The following is a 26,055-nucleotide window of genomic DNA, read 5'->3' on the forward strand; positions in this document are numbered from 1 at the left end:
ACAGGGATGCCTGCTGAATCCTGAGCTTGCAAAGTGTGAACCTCTTGAGTTCACATGCCTTTTGAAGTCCCGTTTCGGAATGTAGTCTGGTAAAGCATTATAAGTGGCATTTCGGGGGACTGGCTCCAAGTTGGCACCTACGGAATCTCATAAGGCATCAGTCTCCTTCTCTAGGGAATGGGGAATACACCTCGAGTTCACAGTACTGCATCACAAACACCATTCATGTAGCAAGACGTGCGTCCAGTATCATTCAAAGCTATGTAATAGGGCCATTGGAACACATGTTAGCCAATCACCTGCCCACCTTCATACATGGGCATTCCAGATGTGACTTGGGGCGTGGCTGAAGTGCAGATGCCTCAGGAAAATGTAGTTCATGCCTGGCTGTGGGGGCAAAGCACATGGGAAATGTCCTTGAAGTGGCTCATCTGAGCTGGGTCCTTGGGGAGATAGATGGGGTGAAGGAGCATTCTAGAAGCAGAGAAGAGCTTAAAAGTGTGTGCTGGAGAGAGAGAGAGTGAAGTCACAGACTTGGTAGCTCTCACGGGCTTTCTGCCTAACCCCAGCTCCATAGGCAGTGGGGTCTGTGGGTCACTACCATTCTGTCAGCTCTGAACACTCACCTGTCCTCCTTTTGTTTTGGGAATGGCTGCCAGAACCAAGAGACTTCCCTTGATAAGCTTCTAGACCAACTGAGACAGCAAAGCCAAGAAGAGTCACTGAAGATACACATGGATAAGGCCAGGACATTTCTGAAGAACATGAAGTCCAGGTAGGCTGATCAGACCTCAGAAGACGGGGCAGGGATGGTCAGGATTTATTGTTCAAGGCCTGCAGATAGCACAGAAGACCAGAGGTGTGACCAGAAAACATAGATAAAAATGTCATGTCCCCAATACCGGAGAACATTAACAGTCCTTTGCTCCTCACCCAGGAGCCCACAGAATTTCCCAGGGAGAACCAAGGCAAGTTTGTAGTGGGAAATGTCAAGACAATTGAAATTAAAGACTGACAACTTGGGCTTCCCTTTTAAGAGAACAAAGAAAGTGTAAACATGCATAGTCTTGTTAGTGGGAGAGAAAAGTCAGCTTCTGCCAACAGAGATAACCCCTCATTCTTGCCCACCTGTTCCTTTGTATGAGCATTGATGCTTATGTAGGCAGATGCGTACCAATGCAGTGTTTTTAAAATAAAGGATGGGCTATATGATGCAAATCACTCTGTAACTACAGAGCTTTTTTAGTTTTTAAGTGACCATGTAGAATTGATTACTATAACTACACACACACACACACACACACACACACACACACACACACGCACTACTTCTTCATAGGTTAGCCATCTCGTGACAAGCTTTTTTCCCATTGGCTCCAGGTTCTCCATACACAATTACAAACAGTCCTCTGCAAACGGCCTTATATTTGTGTGCCTCTGTATAGCTGATTCTATTAAGACCATTCACAGAAATAGACCCACCTTCCATCTGATTGCTGCACATAGATCCTGGGAGTTTATGTCTGGGCAATTAAGCAAACATCGGAGCCCTGTTTACTTTGCCCGAGGAACAGATAATGTTTCTGAGCCTGATGATGTTTGAGGATTTGATGGGATGATGTAGATTAAGTCCTGGGACAGAGGTAGGACCACGAACAAGAAAAGTCAACCCACCCTACAAACAAAAAGCTCACACATTTCCCAGACTCTCTACAAACAACATGCGTTCCTCAGTCTGATCAGGAAAATAGAACGGTGGCCCAACGCCTGCTTCTGTGAAAAAGACTAGCCATCCAGAAGCTCTACACAACGCCAGTTGCCAGACGGAGGCAGGGGCATGGCTCCAAGAGGATCTCCCACACTCGGCAGAGTTCTCTTCACACAGTAGTCTTATCTCTCTCCTTCCCAGGTATGAATGTTTTCATATCCTGCTGACCAAAGAAGTGATGGAGTACCCAGGGTTAGTGCTGAAAGAACTCAACTGTTACAGCTTCACCCTCAGCCGACACTTCTTCATTCGTGAAATCTTTGAGCAGGTATGAGAGACAGATGGTGTACCTGTACCTGTGTACTTCAGGCCACTTGCCAAGTAGGAGAGGGAGAGGATGGCTTCCTATCTGACCAGCTGGACATCTGGAAGCCATCCTCAATTCTGCAAAGCAGGAATCCACGTCAGGATGTCAAGGATGAAGAGATGGAGCAAAGACCTTCTCTTCATACTTTAAACAGATGGCTAGGGACTAGGTAGATGGCTCCACAAATAATGTGCTTACTTTGCAAGTGTGAAGACCCGAGTTCAAATCCTCAGAACCCACATAAAGTCAGGCACAATAACTGTCTTGGAGTTTTACTGTTTTGAACAGACACCATGACCAAGGCAAGTCTTATAAAGGCCAACATTTAATTGGGGCTGGCTTACAGGTTCAGAGGTTCAGTCCATTACCATCAAGGCAGGAACATGGCAGCAGCATCCAGGCAGGCATGGTTCAGGAGGAGCCGAGAGTTCTACATCTTCTGGAGGCTGCTAGCAGAATGAACACTCCCAGGCAGCTAGGATGAGGGTCCTAAGGCCCACACCCGTAGGGACACACCTACTCCAACAAGGCTACACCCTCTAATAGTGCCACCACAGTAACCTGAAGTCCCCGTGTTTCTATGGGGAGATGGGAATGAGAGACATGAGGATCCCTAGACGCTCAGAAGACAGCCAGCCCGATTTATACTGCAGTGAACAACGAGGACGTGCCTCAAGGTGGACAGTAAGGCCTGACACCCAAAGCCATTCTCTGAAATACACTCACGTGCACCCCCCCCACAACACACACACTCATAGAGATTCCCCAAACATACACACAATCAATAGGTTCTGATCTTAAAATGAAAGGTCTAATTTCTGCAATGCTTTGAGTCTCATTCACAATGTCTATTACTGCCACATGATTCTGCTAAAAGTAAGCCCAGCCCCATTCATTCTTTCCTTAGATGATCCTCACAGGCTCTAATCACTCAGGATCATGTCAATCAGGCTCATTCTATCCACCCTCCCCGGACACTGGTGCAGTGGGTTCTCACCCTTCTGCCCACCCTTCTCTAGTTCACCTCTGAGACCCTGTCAGGAGCCCTGACTCCATCCTCCAGCGCTTATCAAGCAGGTGTGGTAGCCTGCTGGGAACTAAGAGGGAAAAAGGTTTACATGGACTTGGGACACACTGCCCCAGTGAATGAAGTGGGTCACGGCCTGCATCAGAGCCTTTTACCCTAAAGGAACACAAAGCTTTAGAAGCAGCACTCCGGAGACAGGCTTTGCCGGTCCTGTGGTGACTTGTAACTTTTTTTCCTTGTAGAACTTGGCTGGGGAAGTGATTTTTAAATTCAGGCAACCAGGTAAGACTTACGATCTGAGTCCCGGCCTTCCTGCCACCATCCCTGTACATCTGTGGGTGGGGGTCCCAATCCGGGCAACACTGGTCACTGCATTCTTAAACCTTAATATTGGTCACCGACAGAATCCCACGAGAGACACTTCATGCGGAAGATAAGGAAACTGAAGAAAAAACAAAGGGAGAGAATGGGAGCACACAAAGGTGAAGAAAGCGTAGCTCCCAAGAAGTCAGCAGAGGACATGAAAGAAGAGGGAAGCGAAGGATCCGAACCCAGCCTGACTGAAGGGGGGCCTTCCCAAGAAGCTGAGGAAATACAGGGCCTGAGAGAGACCTCCTCGGAGGCATCTCAGGACCTAGAAAATCTGAGGGCTCCAGAAGAGAGGGAAGAGATAGGGGAAGAAGAGGAGGAAGAGGAGAGAGAAGACGAAGAAATAAAAGAGGAGAGGGAAGAGGAGGAAGTAAAAGAGGAGAGGGAAAAGGAAGAAGCAAAAGAGGAGAGAGAAGAGGAGGAAGCAAAAGAGGAGAGAGAAGAGGAGGAAGCAAAAGAGGAGAGGGAAGAGGAGGAAGCAAAAGAGGAGAGGGAAGAGGAGGAAGAGGGAGAGGAAGAAGAGGAGGAGGAGGAGGAGACAATAAGAGAGGATGAGGAGGATGAAGACGGTATGAATGAAGACGAGCTGGAGTACTATCAGGAAACCTATCCTATGGGTCAGGTAAGCCAGCCACTGGCTCACTTTGAGAATAAAGAAAGTTCACTGTCTTGGTCTTACATATACTCTTCTGTTAAGCTAGGGTTCCCAGTGGCCCAGTCTCTACAGCGGTCTAGATAAAGTCCCACAAGAGTATTTATTCCTTCCTATTTTTGCCATCAAAGCCTCAATTCTTCCCTCACAGCAAAGATTTTTGAAATTTGCCATTTTTTTTCCTCATGATTCATAGTCTACTCTGGAGTCATCCTTCACAAGACCTTCTTCATCTGCTGCCCCTGGGGTCTCTTTCTCGCCTCCTGTTTATTGCACACGTTGCATCAGGTCTCTTCTACTTCAACCCTTCTCTCTTCCTGTTCACTAGATATGTAACAAAACATTCAGGCAAAGCTCCCCTTGGTGGACAGTTTTAAACTGTCAACTTGTTACATCCTAGAATCATCTGTAAAGAGTCGCAGGGAGAGACTGTCTACATCAGGTTTGCCTGTGCGCATGTCTGTGGGGATGTTGTCTTGGGTTAATTGACGTGGGAAGACGAGGCCCACAGTGGGCAGCACCATTCCCTAGGCAGAGCATCTTAAACTGTGTAAGAGCAGAGAGAGCATGCTGAGCACAAGGAAGCAAATGAGCATATAAGCATTCATTTCTCTCTGTGGTCCATCGTGGATGTGACTGTTTCAAGCTCTTACTACCTTGACTTCCTGCTATGACAGACTGTAATCTGGAATTGTGAGCTAAAATAAACCCTTTCTCAATTGCTTTTTGTCAGGATATTTTTATCATAGCATTAGGAAAGGCAATTAGGACACTCTCATTCGAGGGCTATCGATTAGTTCATTTTAATAAACCTTGTCTACAAACCACATCTAAATGCACAAAGCCATTGCTTGAATTCTATGGTGGTAAAATGCAAAAAATTATCCCAAATCCTCCTCCTCCTCCTCCTTTTTGCATGAATTCCAAACTCAAACATTCACACATGTGTTGAGAAAAGAGGGTTGGAAGCCATAGGTCAAAATGGCAAGTGGTAAAAAATGTGCTGTCACTACTCTGTCTCAGCCAATGATAAATAGTATATTTGGTGCTGTTTCAAAGGAAATGGAGAACTTAGATTCCTGTGAATCTTCTTGCTTTAAAATTACCGAGGATGAAGCTGAGGGATCTGGGGCTTGCATGCGAAAAATCCCGGGGTCAGCTCTGCAAACAAGTAAGCGTAAATAAAAGCGCTCAGTGTGGGGAAGGAGGTTAGGGAAAGCTCTTTTTGGCAGACTGGTACAAAACCTGTCAGTCTGGTGTCACCTGCATCCACCGACATTGATTTTTCAAGTCTCGTTCTCCCTATAGGAGGAAGAGGTCATGGAGGAGATTTCCTGTGAAGAAATGGAGTTCTTCACAACTGCAAGCGGGAACACGTACTTTGCCTTCCTGTCTGTGGAAGATGAGCAACAAATACACAGTAGGCCCCATTCCCAGCACACCGTGTTCTTCCATGACTCTTTCAGCAACAAGTACATAGAGAAAGTGGCTGTTCCTGACAAACTAATCCTAAAGATTAAGAAACGGTGAGTGGACGAACCACCGTGCTCGCATTCTCTTACTCTGAACTTCCTGCCTGAGGTGCTGGAACTGAAGCCTCACCTTAGCCGGAAAGATTAAAAGCTCCCATAACTGAGGGAGGGCAGGGGTGAAAAACACCATAGGAAACATCAAATGTCCCAGAATGCTCACAGACATAGATATCCTTGGTGACTGTGACCCCAGCACCCTTCCCCGTGCCACTACTCCATAATGTTAAAATTTACTTCTGAAAGATTTACTTTCATTTTATATGTGTGAGTGCTTGCCTGGAGGTCTATATTATATTACACATGTACAGTGCCAGAAAAGGGAACCAGAACCCCAAGAGCTGGAGTCACACAGGGTTGTCACCTGTCTTCTGGGTGCTAGGAATTGAACCAAGGTCCTCTACAAGAGCGACAAGTAGTTTTGAGCTACTGAGTCATCTCTCCAGCCCCCAAACATTTCTTTTATTTAAAAATTCTATGGATGTAAACCAAAGGTAAGCTACACGGTGTATGGTATTTTGTACTGACCAAGGGGAAAGAAACTATAGACGATGAGGATGGTCTTAAAAAGGAAAAGGAAAAAAAAGGAGATTATTCCAGCCCTTTGTATCCCAATGGTCCTGGGGAGATATGAATAAAATGTAGACCCTCGTGTCTTTTATCCCTTGAGCTACTCTGTACTTGACATAGCACAGGGTTATTTATAGCAGCCTCCTCTGTGAGAATAAAAGATTGGAAACTACCCAGCCTCAGTTTGAGTGGATTGATGGCGTGCATCCATTCAGTGAGATAAACCGTGGACAGCAGGAAGCACGTTTGCTCTCCGTGTGAAAGATCTCTTGCTGGGCTCGATTGCTAGCCAGAGATGACTGACCCTTGCTCCTCCCTCCCCAGGATTCGAGCTGGCTTCTTTGAACATCTTGAGAAATGGTTCGACCAAAGTGCCCTCAACGCTCGGATCGTTGTGGCTACCAAGGTCGACGAGCTGAATTCGGAGCTGGAGCTTCGGCTGCACCTGCACAAGCCAAGACTCAAGCAAGTGGAGAAGGATATTCACAATGTCAGAGCAGGTTCGAGCCATCCTGAGAAGGTCCACTTTGTCCTCAGAGATCCCCTGCAGGAGGTCTGCTGGCCGATGGGCTCATTAAAACAACAACAACAACAACAACAACAACAACAACAACAAAAACTGCCTCAGTTTACCCCCTACAGAGCTGAATAGATTATCATCGCACTCAGAAGATGTGTCAGGAATAAGTAGATGAGCTTTTAAAATCTTCCTTCTCCCTCCCTCCCTTCTTTCCTCCTTTCCTTCTTGAGACAAGATCTCCACTTGGTTGCCAAGGTTGGCCTGAACTTAATAATGTAGCCCAAACTTCAGACCTGTGGGAATTTCCTTGCCTCACCCTCCTGAGTGAGTCTGTGGTACCCAGGTTCATTGTGTGTCCTGGGTTCTGCCTCTCTTCGCTGCAAATACACCAAACAGGGCAAAATCTGGGACCGTGAGTCTGCAGCCCGCATTTCCCTTCACTGTCATCAAGTGTGGCTGCTCACCAGACCGGAAGGGAAAAGCAGGGTCTGGGATGAATGTTGTTCCTGGTCCTCTCCTGGTACCCGCGGGGGTAGGGGCGGGGACCGCTGCCACAGTGCTACTTGGAGAGGAAGTCATGATGGGGACGGGGGCGAGTCCCTTTTGCGGGCATGAGAGCACAACTGCGCAATCGACCTAGAGACGAGCAGGATCCTGTCCACCTGGGAGCAAGTGGCAGAGCAGTGGGAGAAGAGAAAAGGCCTTCTTCAGGGGTCTCAGTATTACCACTCCGAATTTAGGCAAAGGCCTTCCTGTGCTGATCCTTAATGAAGCAGCCCTCTGAGACAATCTTAGCTTGTTGACATTTCTCTATAGGGTGTAGATGTGAACGAATTATTCTGGGTGAACCAGGGAATATATAATTTCGGGGAAGGAGTGTGAGAATTATCCAGGAAGGAAAGGTCATTGGCTGAAGGCTAAGGCTATTGAGATACCTCATTGGCATGGAGAGGCATCCTAGGTGCTGCGGTGCACGACTGACCGCCCCTGGTCCTCGCACTTGGGAGTTGTGGTTGCTTGTCCCAGAGCAGGCACTGGAGGGGTAGCCCCACTCCTACATCTCAGATCTCTGAGATTCCCCACCTCACCAGTTCTTATATCTGTCTGGTAGCACGGCCCACACTCCCTACATGAGTCTCCCCTCTCTTCCTCCCTCCCTCTGTAGAGTGTCAGGGGCAAAAGGAAGGGTGTTGTCCTGTCCCGTCCCGTTGTAGCGCTTGGATTTCTGATCTTCTCACACATCTGTCAGATACACCCCTGGACGGATGATCTAGCAGCAAACCGGAAGCTTAGAAACCTTAGAGCTTAGAGCTCTACAGGAGAAGGTGCTGAAGTGGTGTAGGGAGGACTTGTGAGCAGATGACCTGAGGCACTGTGCTCCAGAGGGGAAGCCATTCTTTTCACACCGCTGGTCTTGCTTAGAATGACAAGCCTTCTCTCTCTTAGCTGGGAAGCTCCACTGATGGGGAGGGGCAAACAATTTTAATAGGATTCTTAGGTGGCCCCCCACTGGTATTTCACTGGTATGCCATTTGATAGAGCCTCCTCCCACACAACCCCATCCAAACCCCAAGGCCCAGGGCAGCGACAACGGCAGGCCCCCAGACCTGCAGTCTTGAGTTCTGGGAAATGTATGAACTATATGTACCGAGGGATGAAAAAGACCGCACCGAAGGCTGACTCCTTTCCCCTGTATGGCTCCCCAGACCAATGGTCAGCTTGGAAACCCAGACCACAGCAATGAAGTCCCAGCTCTGCGCTGTGTGTGTGTGTTTTGTTTTTTTTTTTTTTATAAATTTCAAAAGTTAATTATCGTAGGGAATAATGCTTTTCATTGGCGGCACTTTTCTCGTTTGCATATAGATACATATCACTGTATTTTGCTCATTATCATCCTCGATTACCGTCTCTTGTCCCCCATTCCTGCTCCTGTCAGTCTACTTCCTTCCTCCTTTCTTGTTTCATGTCACTCATAGATGATAAACAGACAGACAGACAAGCAGACAGACAGACAAATGTGGCAGATAGATAGATATCCGTTCATATAATAGCTAGATTACACATGAGAGAAAACGCGTACTGTTTTAACTTTCCGAGACTGGCTTGTTTTGCTTAACATAAATCTCCACTTGTGCCATTTTCTTGAAAATCACATAATTTCATTCTCCCTCGTGGTTGAGTAAAGTTCCATTAGGATTATGTACTGTGCCGTTCAGCTAGCCACCTGTGTGTTGATGGCCACCTAGGCCACCTTAGCTTTGAAATAGTGGTGAGCTAAGCATGGCTGTGCACGTGTCTGCGTAGTTTGCTGACACCGTTTGTTTATGTTTGTTTGTTTTTTATTAAAACCTCACCCACAGCCCTTCTACCAGTTACTCCAAGTAGTAGCATACTGGGAGGTTTGTGGCTCTCTGCCCGCCACCAAGGTCTATGAAGAGACTCTGGAAACCTGATCCTTTTTCATTCTTCCTCACCTTGGGGGAGTTTGAGCTGTTGGGTATAGTATTTACTGGTGCAAAGAAACAGATCAAGACTTCCCAGCTTTGTGCTTATAGAGGTGTTCCCACCAACATCTCAGTGCTCCCCTAATACCCCCACCCTCCCCTTTGCTCCCTGAGATTCTCTGTTTTCCTACCTTTGCCCTCTTGGCAGCTGGAAGGCTCCACCAAGCAGGAAGTCCAGGCTCCCAGCCTCTCTCCAGTATGGGACCTTGAGGCAGATGTTCACTGGCCTTCCTGGGCTCACAACACAGTTCAGTCTCACCCTGGAGAGGGCAGTGGGGGCATAACAAGAGACCTTCATTGACATGAGTGTTTTTTGCCCTGGGCTGGCCCAGGAGAGGCAGGGGGTGGATGGAGTGGCTGCAGACAGTAGCAGCTCTCCTCGTTCTCTTGCAGCCGAGCTCCTACTTCACCAGGAGAGGCTAGACAGCCACTGTGCCGGTGTGATCGAGACGTTGAAGAAGGAGAGGCTCATGTTCTGTCAGTTCCAAGAAGAGCAAGCCGTACGGAGCAAAAACTTTCGCCGCAAGATCTACGACATGGAGCACATTTTCTTGAACGCCACTAAAAGCCAAAAGTAAGGGTTGGAGCATCTTCTTCCTGGTGCTGGTTCTAGATGCCCAGCTCCTTCTGGCAAAGGGACAGATGGCTCCTTCTCACCAAAGTCAAAGAACCAGAGTCTATGGGCAACATTTGATGTGTGTGAGGCAGGTTGGGGTACACAGCCTGGGAGAGAAGAGGTACATGACCATATCCCATATGCAAGATACAGATGCTGCGCCCCAAAATGCCCATGGTGAGAAAGATAGCTTCTCCTTGGGACATTTAGAAGGGCTTCCCGCAGGAGGGCATTGCTGATGAACTCGGAGGCTCCTGTTAAAACTTGGGCTGTCTGCAGGGCAGATAGAATAAGATGCTCCAGCAAGGAGACATAAGACAGGGGCTGCATTTGAGTGATGGAAGGACCATAGCAGGTCTATAGAAGCCAATCACAAGGACAGCTGACTCAGGGGGCCTTTGTTATAGAGAAGTAACTGTCAGGGCATTTTTTTTTCAGGAGAGCACAGGGTTAAGTGCCACACTTCTGGGGAGTCAGATGCTCTGAGGACTCAGTGGAGCTGGGACTCCTTTACTAATTTGCTGGCGATGCCTTTTTACTTTTTAGTTTGAGGAAGCGTCTCACTAAATTGTCCAGGTAGGCCTTGAGCTTACTGTCATATAGGCTGGCCTCGAACTTGTGATCCTTCTAGCTCAGCCCCATGAGTGCCGGGACTGTAGGCTTGTGCCCCCACATCCGACTTTTAATTTCTCTAGCTCTCTTGGCCAGAGGAGTTGGGCGATGTATCTGGCAGGGCCCAGGATCCCCACCAGGCTCAGGTCACACCCAGCCTTTTCTTGCTTCCCAGGCTGGTCATTCACCTCTCCCCTCTCCCCCAGGCTGGCTCATCTCACCAATACACTACACCGGGAGCTGCTCAGCTACGTGGACGTCATCCAGGTATCCCTGCGAAGCTTCCGGCAATACCTAGAAGAGAGTCTGGGCAAACTCCGCTACACCAACATTGACTTTGTCAAACACTGCAGGTGGGAAGCAGTGTATATTTTATGCCTCTATGAGCCACCGCTGTTTACTCTTGGGGGGCGGCCGTGTTCCTCTCTTAACTGCTTTTTTTTAAATAATGATTTTAGATGTGCTGTTTGGTAAGTGCCATCAGCATCAGCACCAGCACTAGGATCTTTCTACCATCACAGACCAAATTCCACATCCCAGTCATTTGCTCCTCATTCTCCTTCCTATCCCTGTCATTGCCATTTTGCTTCCTGTCTCTGTCAAACTGACCGTTCCATGCTCAACCCTAAGTGCATCATATTTAACCACCCCCTCCAAGTCTCAGAAAACATCACAGATGGGGGCAGAAAGAAGAGAAGCTTTGGAGCAGAGGGAGGTGTCTTACTAAAGGACACTTTCTAGACGCGTCATAACCATCACACCCATGAGCTCACTGAGCTATGGTTGCCCGAAAGAGACCTGCACAAGACTGGGCCCATTGGACAGTTCATCCTGGAAGGGAGACGGACTCGGGAGACCTCTTCCATGAAGGACCAGTTTCTAGGGGAAGGATGTCCCCTTCTTCAGAATGGTAGCCAGTGACCCCCTAACCCCCATATCCATGCAAGCAAACCTAATTCAACTCATTGGGTCATATACATGCAAAAGCTGTGACAATGGGAGCAAGGCTTATTGAGAAAAAAGTGGGTGAGGAGGGAAGAGAGAGGTCTTGGGTGTGGTGAATATGACTAAAATTCATTATATACAGGCATAAAACTGTCAAGGAATAAATAAAAAGAGGTTAGCTACTCCAGATATGACCTATGAAGGCAACCCTGAACTTTGCCCTTCTCTCCCTGGTGTGTTTCATCCGCTGTTGGTTCGTCTGTGTGACATCCCATATTGACACTGTCTTCCCTTTTAAGGCTAAGTGGCATTCTCTTCTGTGGTGTTGCACACCACAGTTTGTTTTTCCACCCACCTACTGATGAGCCCGTGGTTGTTCACACCTTTGGGTGATTGTCAACAGTGGTACAAGGGACGTTGTTGGTATCTGCCTGGGTGCTGCTCTCAAGTCTGGTGGGCCTGTTCCCAGGAGGAGAGCAGCAGCATCTTGTGGTGGTCCCATCCTTTTCCTTTTGAGGACTCATCTATTTTCTATAGATATACATTCCCACTAGACAAGGAAGTTCTGATTCCTCTGAATTCTTTCTAACACTTAAAGATTGATTGATTGATTGATTGATTGATTGATTGATTTATATGAGTATAGTGTAGCTGTCTTCAGACACACCAGAAGAGGGCATCAGATCCCATTACAGATGGTTGTGAGCCACCATGTGGTTGCTGGGAATTGAACTCAGGACCTCTGTAAGAGCAGTCAGTGCTTCTAACCGCTGAGCCATCTCTCCAGCCTGTATTTCTTCTTAAATTGCAGAGAAAGCGAGGCAGTGTCAGAGTATAGTTTTAGTTCGCATCCCCCTAGTAACTAATGATGGTGTCATTCCGTGTGCTCATTGGTCTGTCTTTCTCTTTCTTTTTCCCATTGACTTTACTCATTCATGCCTAAATATAATACTGACTTTAGTTCTTTTTACATTGTAACAAGCTATACTTGATCCGTTTTTTTGTGTATGAGTTTGGCTGTGTGTATGTGTGTGCATTATGTATGTGCATGTCTGATGCCCTTGGAGGCCAAAGAGGGCATCGGTTTCCCTAGAACTGGAGTTATAGAGTGTGAGCTACCACGTGGGTGCTGGGAACTGAACCCAGATCCTCTGTAAGACCAGCCAGTGCTCTTAACTGCTGAGCCATCTTTCTGTGTCTGGTACCTTTATTTTTCAAAAAGCTTATTTTTTAAAAAAAAATTGAAAAATGTTAAGATCATTTGAAAAATCTTTTGTTCACTTAGCATAAATAATCATAAAATTTAAAAATATAAGTTCTCAAAAAATGTGGGTTTTTTTTTCCATATTCTATGGGCAAACATTGTGGGGTTGTCCTGAAATAGAATCCTACCACTGTGTGTTAATCAATTTGCCAATTCTGGTGTCACAGCACTTAAGGAAAGAAGTATTTGCTTTGGCTCATTCCTGGTCCAAGGGTGAGATCCGTCATCCCATAGAAAGCATGGGCGCAGGAGTGTGAGGAAGATGGTTACATTTGCCTTCACAGTCGGAACACAGAAATAGATGAATGCTGTGTTCAGATGGCTTCCTCTTTTGTTTTGTTTTTCTTCTTTTTTATTCAGTTTAGGACCCCAGATGGTACTGTCTACAGTTAGGATGGGTCTTCCCCATTCAGTTAAACATCTCTGGAAAAGCCCTCACAGACACACCCAGTACCATGTCCCTTGGCGATTCCAGATCCTGCGAGGCTCTCAGTGAATGTTAACCATCGCACTGTGTGACAGCGTCCACCGGTGCCCGGTAGTTCCATGGTCACTGTTCGTGACCATGCTCCCTAGTCATGCTTGCACTCTCCATGGCAGTGTCTACAGGGCTTGCACCTGTTTTCTTCCCTTTCTTTTATCTTTCTACGTTAGTTACTGTTGCTATGGTAAAATACCAGACAGAAGCAACAGTATGTGGTATGTGTTGGCTCAGACTTCCAAAGGGTCACACCAGACCAAGAAGCATGCAATGGCTGGTCCCACTGCTCCCCTCACCAGGAAGCAGAGGCCTCTTACTTCTTCAAATGTCTCACATTTGATAATTTTGTAACTTATGCCAGATAATTGTAGCGCCTCCTTCCTTCTGCTCCTTGTTATCCCTCAGTTCTTATTTATGGTGTCTTACTTCCCTGTGACTTCTTTTTCACTAGAAGTCATTTCCCCACCCCCACCGTGAGTTTTTATTGAGAACGTCCACTTTAGGCCTGAACTCACGTGGCATTCCCTCAGAGAGTCCACTTTTGTTTTTACTGGACCACTCTGGGTCACACCTACTCAGGACCAATGAAAGGTTTTGTTTTGTTGTGTCATTCCAGAGAACACATATTAGGCTGGTAAACAGATTCTCAGGGAAGACAGAGCTTTCTTTCCTCTTTGCCCTGGGATCTCAGTATCCTGGAACCTGGTAGGGTTCGTGTTCACTCAATCCCATACTGAAAGTGCCACGCTCCGGCTCCAGCTCCATGATGGCTCTCCCGATGTGCAGTCACAGACGCTCAGAGTCAAAGTCTCCAGGTCAAAGCCAGCTTTGGCACCACCCACATCCCAAGGAATCCTCTGGTTTCACTTCATCTAGGGAGGGCAGATATCTCATCCTTATGTAGACTTTTTTTCGTTCATTTATTTATCCATCTATCCATTCGTTCTCTCATTCGTTCAGTGGTGTTGGGAATTGAACCCAGAGCCTCCTGCATGCTGGACAGGGACGCTACCACGGTGCTGCATGCTGAGGCTCCTCCTCTGGAGTCTGTGCAACATTGTATATTCATTTCAGCCATTCTGTCAGGGCACCCAACCCGATATGCTAGCAACCTGGCAGTCCCACTGCCCCTGCATGTGCACGGCCTGCATTTACCTTACCATCACCCACACTAGGATGTAAAGCCATGGACCTTGGGGTGTGCTGGGCTGTTCAGCTTGATTGGTTGTCTTTGCTTCTCCTCAACCTCCTCCAGATTGTTTTCAGAGGGCGGCAACTTTTCCCCTGAAGAAGTTGAGACGCTGTGCCACCGACTGGAGAAGGAGGCTACCCGGATTGAGTTCGTCGAAAGTTTGATCATGATCCACATGGAAAAAATGGAGACAGAGTACCTGGACCAGGTGGGGGCTCCCCGTCCTCCCTGCAAACAGCCTCCCAGATGACCGGCCAGAGGCCGTCACTCCTGAAGAAAGGGTACACCTGGGTCCCAGCACTAATTAGGCTCCCCCGTTCTTCCAAGGTCTAATGTTTCGGATCAACTTTCCCCTAGTTTCCTCCTTACCTTTCCTTACAGGCCAATGATGTCATCAACAAATTCGAGAGTAAATTCCATAACCTATCTTCGGACCTTATTTTCGTAGAGAAAATCCAGAGGCTGATGACCAATCTTCAAGTGAATATCAAGTGTCAGGTAGGACACGTCTGCCCTCCCATCTAGTGAACACCTGCACACGGATGGAAACTGTCCAGCAGGGCAGTGGCTGTACCATAGTTCTTACACTTCTGTCTGGAAGACAAACTCTTAGCAGCTCCACCCATCCACTGAGTATTTACACACCACAGTCACCCACTTATTTTAATCAGCACAATTTGTCCATGTAAGACCTGAGTGGACGGCTTTTTAGCTCCATTTTAGAGATTAAAGAAATTGAGGCAGGGACTGGGGAGATAGCTCAGTCCTTAAAGCTCCTGACCTGAGATCAGTCCCTGGAATCCATGCCTAAAAAAGCTGAGTTTGGTTTGCATGCTAACAATTCTAGTGCTGGGGAGTCAGAGACAGGCAGATCCCCGGGGCTTGCTGACGAGTCAGGCTGGCCTTCCTGGCACGTTCAGGTCAATGAGAGGCCCTGTGTGGACAGCACAAACTGAAGCTGATGAGTTATTAAATAACAATGAAAAAGAGGATATGAAATTGGGGTTGGTAAGGAGGTGGAGAAAATCTGAGAGGAGCCAAAGAGTTGGGGTGAGTATGGTGAGAATACATTGTGGAAAATTCCCAGAGTTAATAAAAATATTTAAAACAAAAGTGCATCCCTCCTGACGATAACATATAATGTTGACCTCTGGCCACTATCTGCATACTCTTGCGCGCGCTCACACACACACACACACACACACACACACACACACACACACACACACACACACACACAACCATAAGTCAAGCAAATGGAGCCCATGCCCCACTCTCTGTGCATGTCTCCTGGGCCCAAACAGAGGGTGGAGGGAACTGAGGCTAACGAATTCCATGACTTAGGAATGCACAACTCCTAAGTGGCAGAGCCAGACTATGAACCCAGGCCTTTGTGGAACAAGAAATGCTGGCCAGAACACCTGTGTCCAAAAGGCAGGTGTGTGTGGCACACAAGGACTAGAGAGGAAGGACGACATAGGCTGAGAAAGCAAAGTGCCCCAAAGCTTGAGACAGAAGTCAGCTGGAGATGAGGAAATACGTGTCCTAGAGAGGTGGTGAAAAGAATCCAGATGCTAGGTGACAATGTGTGTGACGAGAGACAGTGAGGAGCTGAGGTTGGATTAGCTGCAGTCAGCTACAGGGCTTTGGTCAGATGGCGAGGGTCACAGAGGGGTCCCACAGGACTAAGAGCTCAGGGGCATATATGAGGAGAGTGACTGGCTGCTGGCTGCTGGCTGCACAAAACTGGTGGTGAGTGTGAGGCAGGCTAAGGTCAAGGCTGACAGAATGGGCCTACATGGGGTGTCTGCAGGACAAATCCTGATTCCAGAATCGAGAGGCCATGGGATAGGTGGGACTTGGGATACACGAGACATGAAGAGCCTGGACTGACCACCTAGTGACCTAGGGGTTTAAGTACAAACTTTCCCAGCCCAGTTGTACATAACTAAAGAGCTTAAGATGCTGGGCACTCATGGCATGGAGGATCGAGCTGCAAGAGAGGCTCCGAGTTCATCATCCCACACCAACGACGGTTAACAGCTCAGACACTCATGGGCATATACAACATGAAGCAGTCCTTGTTAATAATTACTACAGAAAAGTAAGACATTGAGAAAAAGTAAGAGGAACTCCTGAAAGTGGGAGGGGTTTCTATGAAATGGAGAGATACTGTATTTCTGTTGTCTAGGAGGGTTTTGGAGAGCAATGTCAGGAACTGGAAAGAGGTAGGGGTAGTCTATTGCAATTGGATAATCACCTGGGCTATCATAAGTCGAGCAAATGGAGCCCACGCCCACTCTCCGCATGTCTCCTGGGCCCAACCAGAGTGATAATCACACACTGTTCATGGGCTCTTAGGGGTGGTCGAAGCCTCCTCCTCTGCCCATCTCTGACTGGCTTTGTTCATTAATGATTTCGTCAGCTAGATGCTGGCCCTTAACTGGCATTGCTACCTCAGACCTTGAAGGTGCCTTGTTGTCTATTGTACCGAGCTCTCTCTGTCATCACACTTACGTGACCAGAGCATCGCTCTAGCATGACAGAGCTTACTCTACCACAGCCACCAAGGGGTAGCTGCATCTTTCTGAGTCCCTTGTCTATTGGGTGAGTGAGTGATCTCCCAGTGGAGGGTTCCTGTTAGAAGCCATTATGCTTTAGTCCGCCACAATGAACTTCGTGTAGCAGGAAAGATTGAAGGACCCCATTGACTTATCTGTTCCCTAAGGACATCACAGGGGTCAGGCAGTCAGCACTCAGTGGCCCAGAGCCCTGTTCCTCTTCTGATCTTCCCCCTTGGTTGTCTCACACACATCCATAAACCTTCTTACTCACCTTCCTCTGGGCTACGGGTCCAGCCACTGAAGCCCTTCATCTGCCTTTTAACCCCAGCCTCTCTCTGTTCTCACTGCAACCTTCGTGACTTGTGACTTGCGGCTTCTGTCATGGGTTCCTGTCGCTTACTGCAGGGAGAGCTAACTCCTACCTCTCTAGACCAGCACACATTCAAGTAGCAGAGTGTAAGGACCTTCTGGGCTGGGTTCAGCCGAGCTGAGGAGGACCTGTCTGTCTCCTGGGAGGGATTCACTGAGGTCTCAAGCTCACAATCAGCTGTTCCTGTATCCATCCGTGAACTGGGAACCATACAAGCAACTCATAAGTCGTGGGGCCAGCCACTGGGCTAATGTGTGCTACATTTGACATGGGCCCTGATGCAGAGTGAATGAGGGGAGATGATCGGGTACTTTTAACACCTCCAGTGGAAGCTTCAGCCACCCCAGAAGAGTAGGAGAGATGCAGTTGTAGGGAGCAGAGCCCAGAGCCCAGAGCCCAGAGCCCATGGTGACCCTGCCCCTGTTTAAGGAACATGTTTCTCCTGCCAGCAAAGACTCCTTCTCCGATCTGCTCGATGCCTGCAGGGCTTGAATCCACACTAACAAATGTCTTAAGCAGAACACATTTGCACTGGGGACAGTGTTGTTGGTGACACGGAAAAAGGCAAGCAGCAGTCTGTGACTCTATGGCACAATCATCTTTCCTAGCAAGCACTTTCTTTACCAGCGGGGCCATCTTGCCACTCCTCCAAACTCACCAGTTCTGTTTAAGATGCCGACTTGCGATTGATGCTACAGTGAGAATTTCAAGCTGGCTTTTATGGCTCGTGTGCCTTGATAAACGGTTCATTCTTTATTTCGTGTGTGGGAGTGTTCGTGTGATGCACGTATGTGATTGCGTGTGCACGCGTGCATGGAGGCCAGAGTGCATTTGGTGTCCTCCTCTGTCGCTTTCCAACTTACAGCCCTGAGCTGGGGTCCATCACCGAGCCAGCTCACTGTTTGCTGGCCACAAGCTCTCTGGAGACAGCTCCCAGTCTGAGGTTATAAGCAGAGTGTCTGTGCCCAGCTAGCTCTCCGTGTGAGTACAGAGGATTAGAACTCACTTCCTTCAGCCAGCAGGGCGAGTACTCTTCCCACTGAGTCATCTCTCCAGGCCCTTGCATCATCCTTAAAGGTTCTTCATAAGTTCCCTTTGTGAAACCTCCCTGTCACGGCTGGGCTGTCAGCTCTCTTTTGGGAGTCCTCTTTTATCACTGTCCTATCCAGGACTTAGAGAAACACCCCTGTCAGGGATACTACCTGTGACCTCGGGTATCTTAAAGCATGGAACTCTGTGTCAGAGTGTGGGCGTCCCAACGCTCTGTATGCCTTCTGACGGGCTTTACCGCCTTAACCGCACTCTGTGGTGCCAGTTCCATTTAAACCATACTATTTGACACCGACCTTTTAAACTTGTGTTGGTCTGCTTTCTGATCAGGCTGCATACTCCTCTCTCATTGTTTTGTTTTGTTTTTCTCCCAGTGTTTAGTCGATTTCTCATGTATCCTGATGACTATTTCCCTGTTTTCAATACATATTCTAAAATTGGAATCTCAAAACCCCTGGTTTTCTAGGTGGCGAAGTCCAACTCCCAGGCGGAAGGGTTAAACTCTTCTCTGGAACAGCTTCAACAGAAGATACAAACGTGTCAGGGCCACCGGGGAGACAAGGACGTGAGTGGGTCCCCAATCAAGAGTGGCAGGGGTGGTGTCAGACACGCATCTGATTTCCCCAGCACAGAGATGTCGGATGTCTCTGAGTCTCACTGGTTAACTTTTATGCTACTCAATGGAAGGCAGAAATTAAAAACAAACAAACAAACAAACAAAACAACAACAACAAGAAACCAACCCACTGCCATCAATCACAAAGCAGCTAATCTCCCCTCCCCCACCTTAGGCAACTATACAGAGGTCAGAGAAGATGGGGGCCTGAGACTGGATTTGGGAACCCTATGTCCCCCTGCGGTTTCACAAGGCCTCCTTCCTATCTGGTCTAAGAACTGAGCCCCAGATGAATGAGAAAAGTAGGGGCTCTGAGCTCTTTTTTATCACAGCCCAGAAACGGATTATTTTTTTTTTTAAATTTCTAATCTGTGAAATGTCAGAATTGCTGCAGAGTTCCACAGGACCATGTCCCTGAGTGTCTCTGTCTCCCCATTCGGCAGAGTCTCTGGGTGGGTCTGTATTTGCTCTTCAGCCTCAAGTGCCTGTCTCTGCTCCAATCTACATATGCCCTAGTCTCAACGTAGTCCCTGAGCAGCTCGCCTAAATGACTCCAGAACTGGTACCTGACCTGCAAGACCATGATAAGCGCTCCCTGCTCCCTTTCGCTCCAGGCCAGCGGCTCAGGGCTCTGTCTCCATTGATAAGAGCACCAAGAGGACCGTTATTTTATCTTCATTTGCAATTTTTTTGTACAGTATGACACACAGGTTTTGAGAAAAGTTCCCACAGAGCGTCATGTGCAGATTAAATGTCCCTCTGGGGACAGAGATGCTCTGGGTCACATTGTGTGCCTTCACATAGACTCCTACAAACCATTGAGCTGTCACTCAGAAGAACAGATATTCAGACAAAAGGTTTCTATGTCTTATCCATCACTTCCCTGTCTCCCCTTTCCTGGACTCAAGGGACAAACTAACTGTCCTGCCAGGACCTTCAATAGGCTCTTTAGGCAAGCCCTAACTGTCTGAATAGCAACATTTTAGACTCCTTCCAAGCCCTACCAGTTTTTTTGTGTTGGGCGGATGTCAGGAGACTCACCCAGAAGCCTTGTTTTCAGTCTGTAGAGTAATGAGTAGGAGACCATGGTAATAACGTCTTGGATACTCCAGGCGGCTGAGGGTGTGTACCTGAGGGTGTTCCTGAGGGGAATTCTTGTGAGACAGAGACAGGTTGTCAGCCATCCTGCACAGCTCTCCACACCCTTGCCAACTGGATCAAAGACATCCCAAACACAGACTTTTGAAGCTAGTGGAAATACAGAGGAACGTTCCGTATCCCCGTCTTATAGAGGAGGAAACGGGGCCAAACAGAATAGCCTATAGCTGAACCTATAAGACCAGGAACAGAACTCCCCATCCATGAAGGATCTGCCACCTCAGGACATCTGACCAAAAGAGACAGCCTGTGCCAGCCCACCCCCCCCCACCTCCTGGACCATTTTCTATAAGAGGGAGCTTGAAAGAACCAAGAGTTGTCCTTCATGAGTAACCACTTATCCCTGCACTTGTGGTGATTTTGCCTGGTCCCTGAGGCTTCCTCCCTCTGTGCTCCCATTAGAACGTGACCACAGATGATCTCCTTGCCTTTGTCCGATCCTGGAAAGAAAAACTGAGCCAGAGGATTAAGTACCTCAACTGCAGCCTGGACGTGGTGTCCATCACTCAGGAGGTCTTTACGGTAAGGAAGACAAAGGGATGCGGGAAAGGGTTGACAAGCTGTACATAGGCTGGGCTCCCAGGAGACCACACGAGTACAGCAAAAGGGGAGAGGAGGTTCCCAGGCTTCATCAAACCTGCTGGGGTGATAGGGAAGGATTGTAGTCGTGCTGTGGCTTCAGGTCTGAGCTGAGGTCCCTGTAGGCCAGCTCCTTGCACTTGTCTTTTAGGGAGTTCCTCATGTCCTTGGCATGATCCCCTCTACCAAGGTTGTCAAGTCACCAGCGCACGTGGTCTCAGTCAAGCCTGCCCACCTCAGCCTCTGCCTTCCCATCTGCCATGAGCAGTCCCGTCCGCCATCGCCACAGGACCCTGGTGTCTTTCCCTCCACTTACTATGTCTTTTCCCATGCTTGACGCCCATTCCCCAAACGACAGCAAAGGCCCAAATAACTTTGTCATTCTCCTGCCTCAGTGTTAAATCCAAACCCTTTGACGAGTCACATAAGCAGCCTGTGGTCTTTCATCAATATCTCTTCATTCTCTTTCTGGCCATGGAGTACCCCCATGAGTCCACAGACCATGAGCTAAGGTCTCTGATTATTGGGCTCTCTGCCTGGGGCAGAGGCTGCATGGCCCACCCCTTTCCCCATGCCCACATCAGGTTTTGCTCGTAAGGATCTGTCACTCCCAGGGAACTCAAGAACCAACTGCTTTATGAGTAGGCTAGCCTTGGGCTCAGCTCTCACTATCACATTTCGGCTCCTCTTCTTTCCATGGGGAGGCATTCTCTCATGTGTAGCCAGGTAAGCTCCCAGCCACTTCTTCCACTGTCTATGGCAATATAGAGGCCCCAGGGATCCAGACCATGCTCTCCCCAAGGACTGACTGGAGATGAGACAGAAGAAATGATGCAGCAGTCAGATTAACCACTCTGTGGACATCATTTCTACCCTTTCTCACAGGCAGTTGGTCACTTGCAGCCTTGTCTCCACACATTCCCTTATCCCATGTGGTCAAGACACCAACCAGTTGGACACATCTGTGGCTGACTCTTGTAGGTCATACTTCATGCTCACAGGAGATGGGAACTTTTCCTTCACAGGACTGGTCCTATTTCTGACCGTGCATGTGCATGTGCATTGAATATCTGTCTTTCTTACCTAGACTGCAAGCTTCAAGAGATCAGGGACCCTAGGCAGCCTCTGTACCCATGTCCCCAGGCCTCAGACAGAGCCTTATACAGAGCAGGCACTAGGAAACCCCTTTCTAAAGGCGAGAGTGCATGACTTGAATGACCAACTGATGTCCTGAGAGAAGTCGGAGCACGCCCACTTCATAGAGAAAATAAACCCTACCACAAAGTCAGGCATCTTGCATCCAGTCGTCACTTGGACAAGATGGCAGCGGTCCTTCCAACGTGGTCCCCCTAATCAGCTTTTCCCTCTGGACTGCAGGACACCATCCTGACTGATGCTGAGATGGAGAGCGAGATCCAAATGTCTTCAGAGGCCCTCGAGGAGGAAGCCAAGGTGGGCCTTGTCACCCCCGAGTCCTTCGCCCAGCCAACCCGCATGGGGAGGCCCATGATTGAAGACCCTGCTGTAGACGTGGTCAGAAGGATCCTTCAGTGAGTGCCTACACTGTGGCCCTGAACCAGCAGGAGCTGGCTCTGGGGCTTCATTCACTGTGACCTCAGGCCAGTGGCTTCCCTTCTTAGAACCCAAACTGTTGAGCTCCTGGTGAGACTTACACGAATGGTACTGAGACCAAGTTTGTTACCTGGGCTTGGCCTGGGCTCTTGTTAGCATGGTCGCCATGGAAAATTTCACTTCCTTTCCTCTGGTTTCAGAATTTCTCAGGCAAAATCGACATGCCCCTGTGACAAGGAACGCTCCCAAACAGGTAGAAACACAGGTCCGTGGGGAAGGCGGTGGCAGGGAAGTTGGTGGCAGTTGTGACCTGTCATCGTCCTTCTCTGTTCTTGACCCAAAGTCTTGAAGAGACATCGGTACCGGGGAGATAAGACTTTAAAGAAGGCCTTGGCCAGCTCCAGTGTTACCTCAGCGGGGAGGTAAGGATTCAAGGTCACTCTAAATTCCCCCTCTCAAGATCCACCCGAGACCCACCCTGGGCCCACTTGTCTTCAGACAGAGGTCAGATGGCCTGTCCTTTGCTCAGACTCCTGAACTCGCACTCATGCTCAGGAACCATGTGGGATGGAGGTGGGATGGGAACTACTAACAGCGGCTTTATTTGGGCTTGAGTTCATCCGCAGGGACAGATCACAGCTCCCACACGTCGGTACCTGGAGAAGTCTCTGGGTGGCTGTTACTGGGATGGCAGGTAGATCCCTACCCTGCAGTCTCCCAGCAGGCTGGACAGCTTTAGAAAGGGAGACGGACCGAGCACAGGAGTAGGCAGGCTTCCTAAAGCAACTTCACAGACACAGGAACCAGGACAGGATGTCCCGATCCTTGGTCACCTGCTAAACTCCGGAGCAGTCCTCAAACATGAGTGTCTCTGGCCACTAGCTCTAACGGGCATATTTTAGGGAAAGCAAACAGCGGAAGTCAAAGGCCTGAGCCAACTTTGGCTCTTTGCTAAGCCCTGGAGAACAAAGCTGAATTCCTGGCTGGGAGAAATGAAAGGAGAACCCCATTTTGCTTTAACCAGTACAAGGTCTCTTGAACCCTAAGAGGAAGAAGAGTGGCCAAATCAAAGGCACAAAGGCCATTGGTTCATAGCTGTGTGTGACAGCAGGGAGTAAGCTGCTTTCGGGTGCTTTGGGCAGACTGGAGGATGTGTAGGGAGTAGGAAGGCTCTGGTGGAACTCAGGGAAGGCCTTGCATGTTCTCAATCAGGGCCTATGGTACCACAAGCTGCAAGCCGGCCTATGAAAGCAGGGCATCATCATTCATGATCTAAATCTGAAGTGTCAACAAAAATGAGGCAAGCTGTCCAACATTCAGTAACCAAGCTCTGGCCATTTGGAGCCCATCTTTTTATTCCTGGACCATCAGGAGACTACAGTCTGGCTGTCTGCATGTCCAGCCAGCAGCAGGCTGGCTTCAGGCTGTTTGTCCGAGGCAGGTATCATATGCTCTGGGCACAGCACTCCAGGTTGTTAATCAAGAGTTCTGTTTTGTAACAGGTGGCCCAGTCAGCTCTTCTTTATACGTCTACTCTCTCAGAGGGTCACCGCAGAGCAATAGCTAGCCATGTCACTATGACAATCTAGTGCTGTCAGATAAAAGAGGGACCCAAGCTCAATCTAATTGCACGTCAATGCTTAACTATTTGGACTAACCAAAAAGATATAAATATGGATATAAATATGTCCTGATATTTCCCGGATATACACATACACATACACATATACATACACACAGATCTTGTGTATATGAATTCACATCTACCTAGACATATCATATGCTTATCTACTGATTATGATGGCTTTCTTTTAGTCTTCAAACAGAAACAGGAGGCTGCAAACTTCTGGGCCTGACTGCCCCTACCTCTTGCCCTCCACCTAACCTTGGCTGTGACTTAGCAATAAACCCGAAGTTCCGGTTATTTTCAGAGGAGTTGAAGATGGGGAAAGCATCCCGAAGGCATCCCAGGCAGGGGTCAATGGGTACAGAACCCCCACCACATTTTACACAAGTACTAACCTTCTTCTGTCCCACAGCATGACGCGGCATTCCAAGTACATCAGAATCGACAGAAAGTTCCAGGTGCTCGGGGAAAAGCCTTCTTCTCAGGTTGAGTAAGTAGTGGCCATTGTTCCCCTCTGTGGCACCCTTTCCCACTGTGGGATCATTTCCCTCTCTGGTGTAGTGGTGAGCTTTTAGTTACACCGCTTTACACTCCTGGTGGGCCACACTTCCAGCCACCTACAAAGGGAATCTTTAGATCCATGAATGAAACACACACACACACACACACACACACACACACACACACACACACACACAAGCCTATTTTCAATATGCTGTCTCCATGGCTATGCACTTCTAATCCTCTGCCTACCACTCTAGGCCCAACTGGGGAAGTAGCCAGTGGCCATTTACCCAAAAATCTCACATGGCTGGTTGACTTTATCACTTGCAGCTCCTACATCTATCCACGTCCTGCCACTTCTCCTTCTCCTCCCCGCTGTGTCCTAGCCCAGTGTTTGGACATGCGGATTCCTGACTGAATCAAAGCATGACAACTACTCTCCAACACTGTAGAACCCTTTCCCTCTGAGAACTCTGTCTGTCTGTGGAACCTTTCCCTCTGTGAAATCCTTTTTCTTCTATGAGCTCCCTTTCTCTCTGTGAGAAGCCTTCCCGTCTCTGACGGCGGTGGAGAAGTAGGAAAGATAAGCTTACACACCAGGGTCAGTCTGTCTTAGCCTAATCCGTGTGCTTGTTGAGAGACATTTTCACCAAAACGTTCACATTTTCCAAGCTCAGCGTGTCATGGTGCCAGGACCCTTGTGAGGTTTGAGGGCTTTGCTTGTTTATCTTGTTGTCTGGTTTGGTTTTACACATCACCACCTCTACTGCCTTCCTCTTTTATTCTATCAGTACTTTAGTGACTAAAGCAAAATCCAGTTTTCTTCGTAGCGCGTCTTCTCAAGCAAATAAGCAGAGTCTCAGATTGAAGAAGTCAGAGGCCCTCAGAGAACACCAAGCTCTAGAGTGGAGCCCACTCTCTCTGAGGGATCTTTAAAAACAGCTTCTTGTTGGCCTTTGACCCCAGAAGAGTCTTGTGAGGAATGATGTCTAACCAGGTGACTTAGGAGAGACCTCGGGTTGGCAGTTTGATGTGCTCCCATCCTATGCATGGGACGTAGTGTCACCGCAACCCTGACTCTGTTCGAGCTAGCTCTATGTCATTTGAATCCCCACCAGGGGTCAAGATACGGAGCCATTCCATGCCCTGCAAACCTCTCCTCTTACCATTCCCTTCCTTCAGCACCCCAACACACGGCAATCAGGAATTTGCTTGATTTTTTTTCCCCTTGTAACTCTGTCAGTTGGACTTGTAGCATTTGACTTCCTTGGTGATGTCACACTGCCCCTGGTCCTGTCTTAATCTTGCTTTGCTACTATAACGGAATATCTAAGGCTGCACAATATGAACATCAGAGATTTGTTTCTTACAGTTGGGAAGATCGTGAAGTTCGGGGCAGAATTACCAGCATCAAGCTAGGGATATAGTGGTTCTTGCCTATAATCCTAGAGCCCAGGAATTAACACATAAAAATCACAGGTTTGGGCTAGCCTAGGCTATATAGCAAGACCCTGTCTCTAAAAAAAAGGGAAGGATACATTATTCCACTTGGGAATTAGAGGAACATAGGAGGGCCGAGAAAGAGGGAGAAGAAAGAAGGAACTGAACGTGTCTTTTTACCAGGACCCCATTCTTATAACTAACCCACGCTCTCTGAGA

At 48.3% G+C, this 26,055-nt stretch overlaps 1 protein-coding gene across 3 annotated transcripts in view; it reads left to right on the forward strand.

Moving 5' to 3' along the window:
- Positions 1–26,055, forward strand: part of Ccdc180 (coiled-coil domain containing 180) — a 68,606-nt gene that overhangs the window by 20,924 nt on the left and 21,627 nt on the right. For all 3 annotated transcript variants that reach the window (XM_017593913.3, NM_001427684.1, XM_063287055.1), the window contains 16 exons: positions 660–775; positions 1,910–2,036; positions 3,345–3,384; positions 3,507–4,093; positions 5,432–5,649; positions 6,547–6,722; positions 9,640–9,820; positions 10,681–10,827; positions 14,420–14,564; positions 14,738–14,854; positions 18,807–18,905; positions 20,517–20,636; positions 22,071–22,243; positions 22,466–22,518; positions 22,609–22,687; positions 24,305–24,382. In XM_017593913.3, the coding sequence (XP_017449402.2) occupies positions 660–775; positions 1,910–2,036; positions 3,345–3,384; positions 3,507–4,093; positions 5,432–5,649; positions 6,547–6,722; positions 9,640–9,820; positions 10,681–10,827; positions 14,420–14,564; positions 14,738–14,854; positions 18,807–18,905; positions 20,517–20,636; positions 22,071–22,243; positions 22,466–22,518; positions 22,609–22,687; positions 24,305–24,382 (2,456 nt within the window). The remainder of the gene's footprint in view (positions 1–659; positions 776–1,909; positions 2,037–3,344; positions 3,385–3,506; positions 4,094–5,431; positions 5,650–6,546; positions 6,723–9,639; positions 9,821–10,680; positions 10,828–14,419; positions 14,565–14,737; positions 14,855–18,806; positions 18,906–20,516; positions 20,637–22,070; positions 22,244–22,465; positions 22,519–22,608; positions 22,688–24,304; positions 24,383–26,055) is intronic.

The sequence above is a fragment of the Rattus norvegicus genome, chromosome 5 (assembly GCF_036323735.1).
Source record: "Rattus norvegicus strain BN/NHsdMcwi chromosome 5, GRCr8, whole genome shotgun sequence".
NCBI classification, from domain to species: domain Eukaryota; kingdom Metazoa; phylum Chordata; class Mammalia; order Rodentia; family Muridae; genus Rattus; species Rattus norvegicus.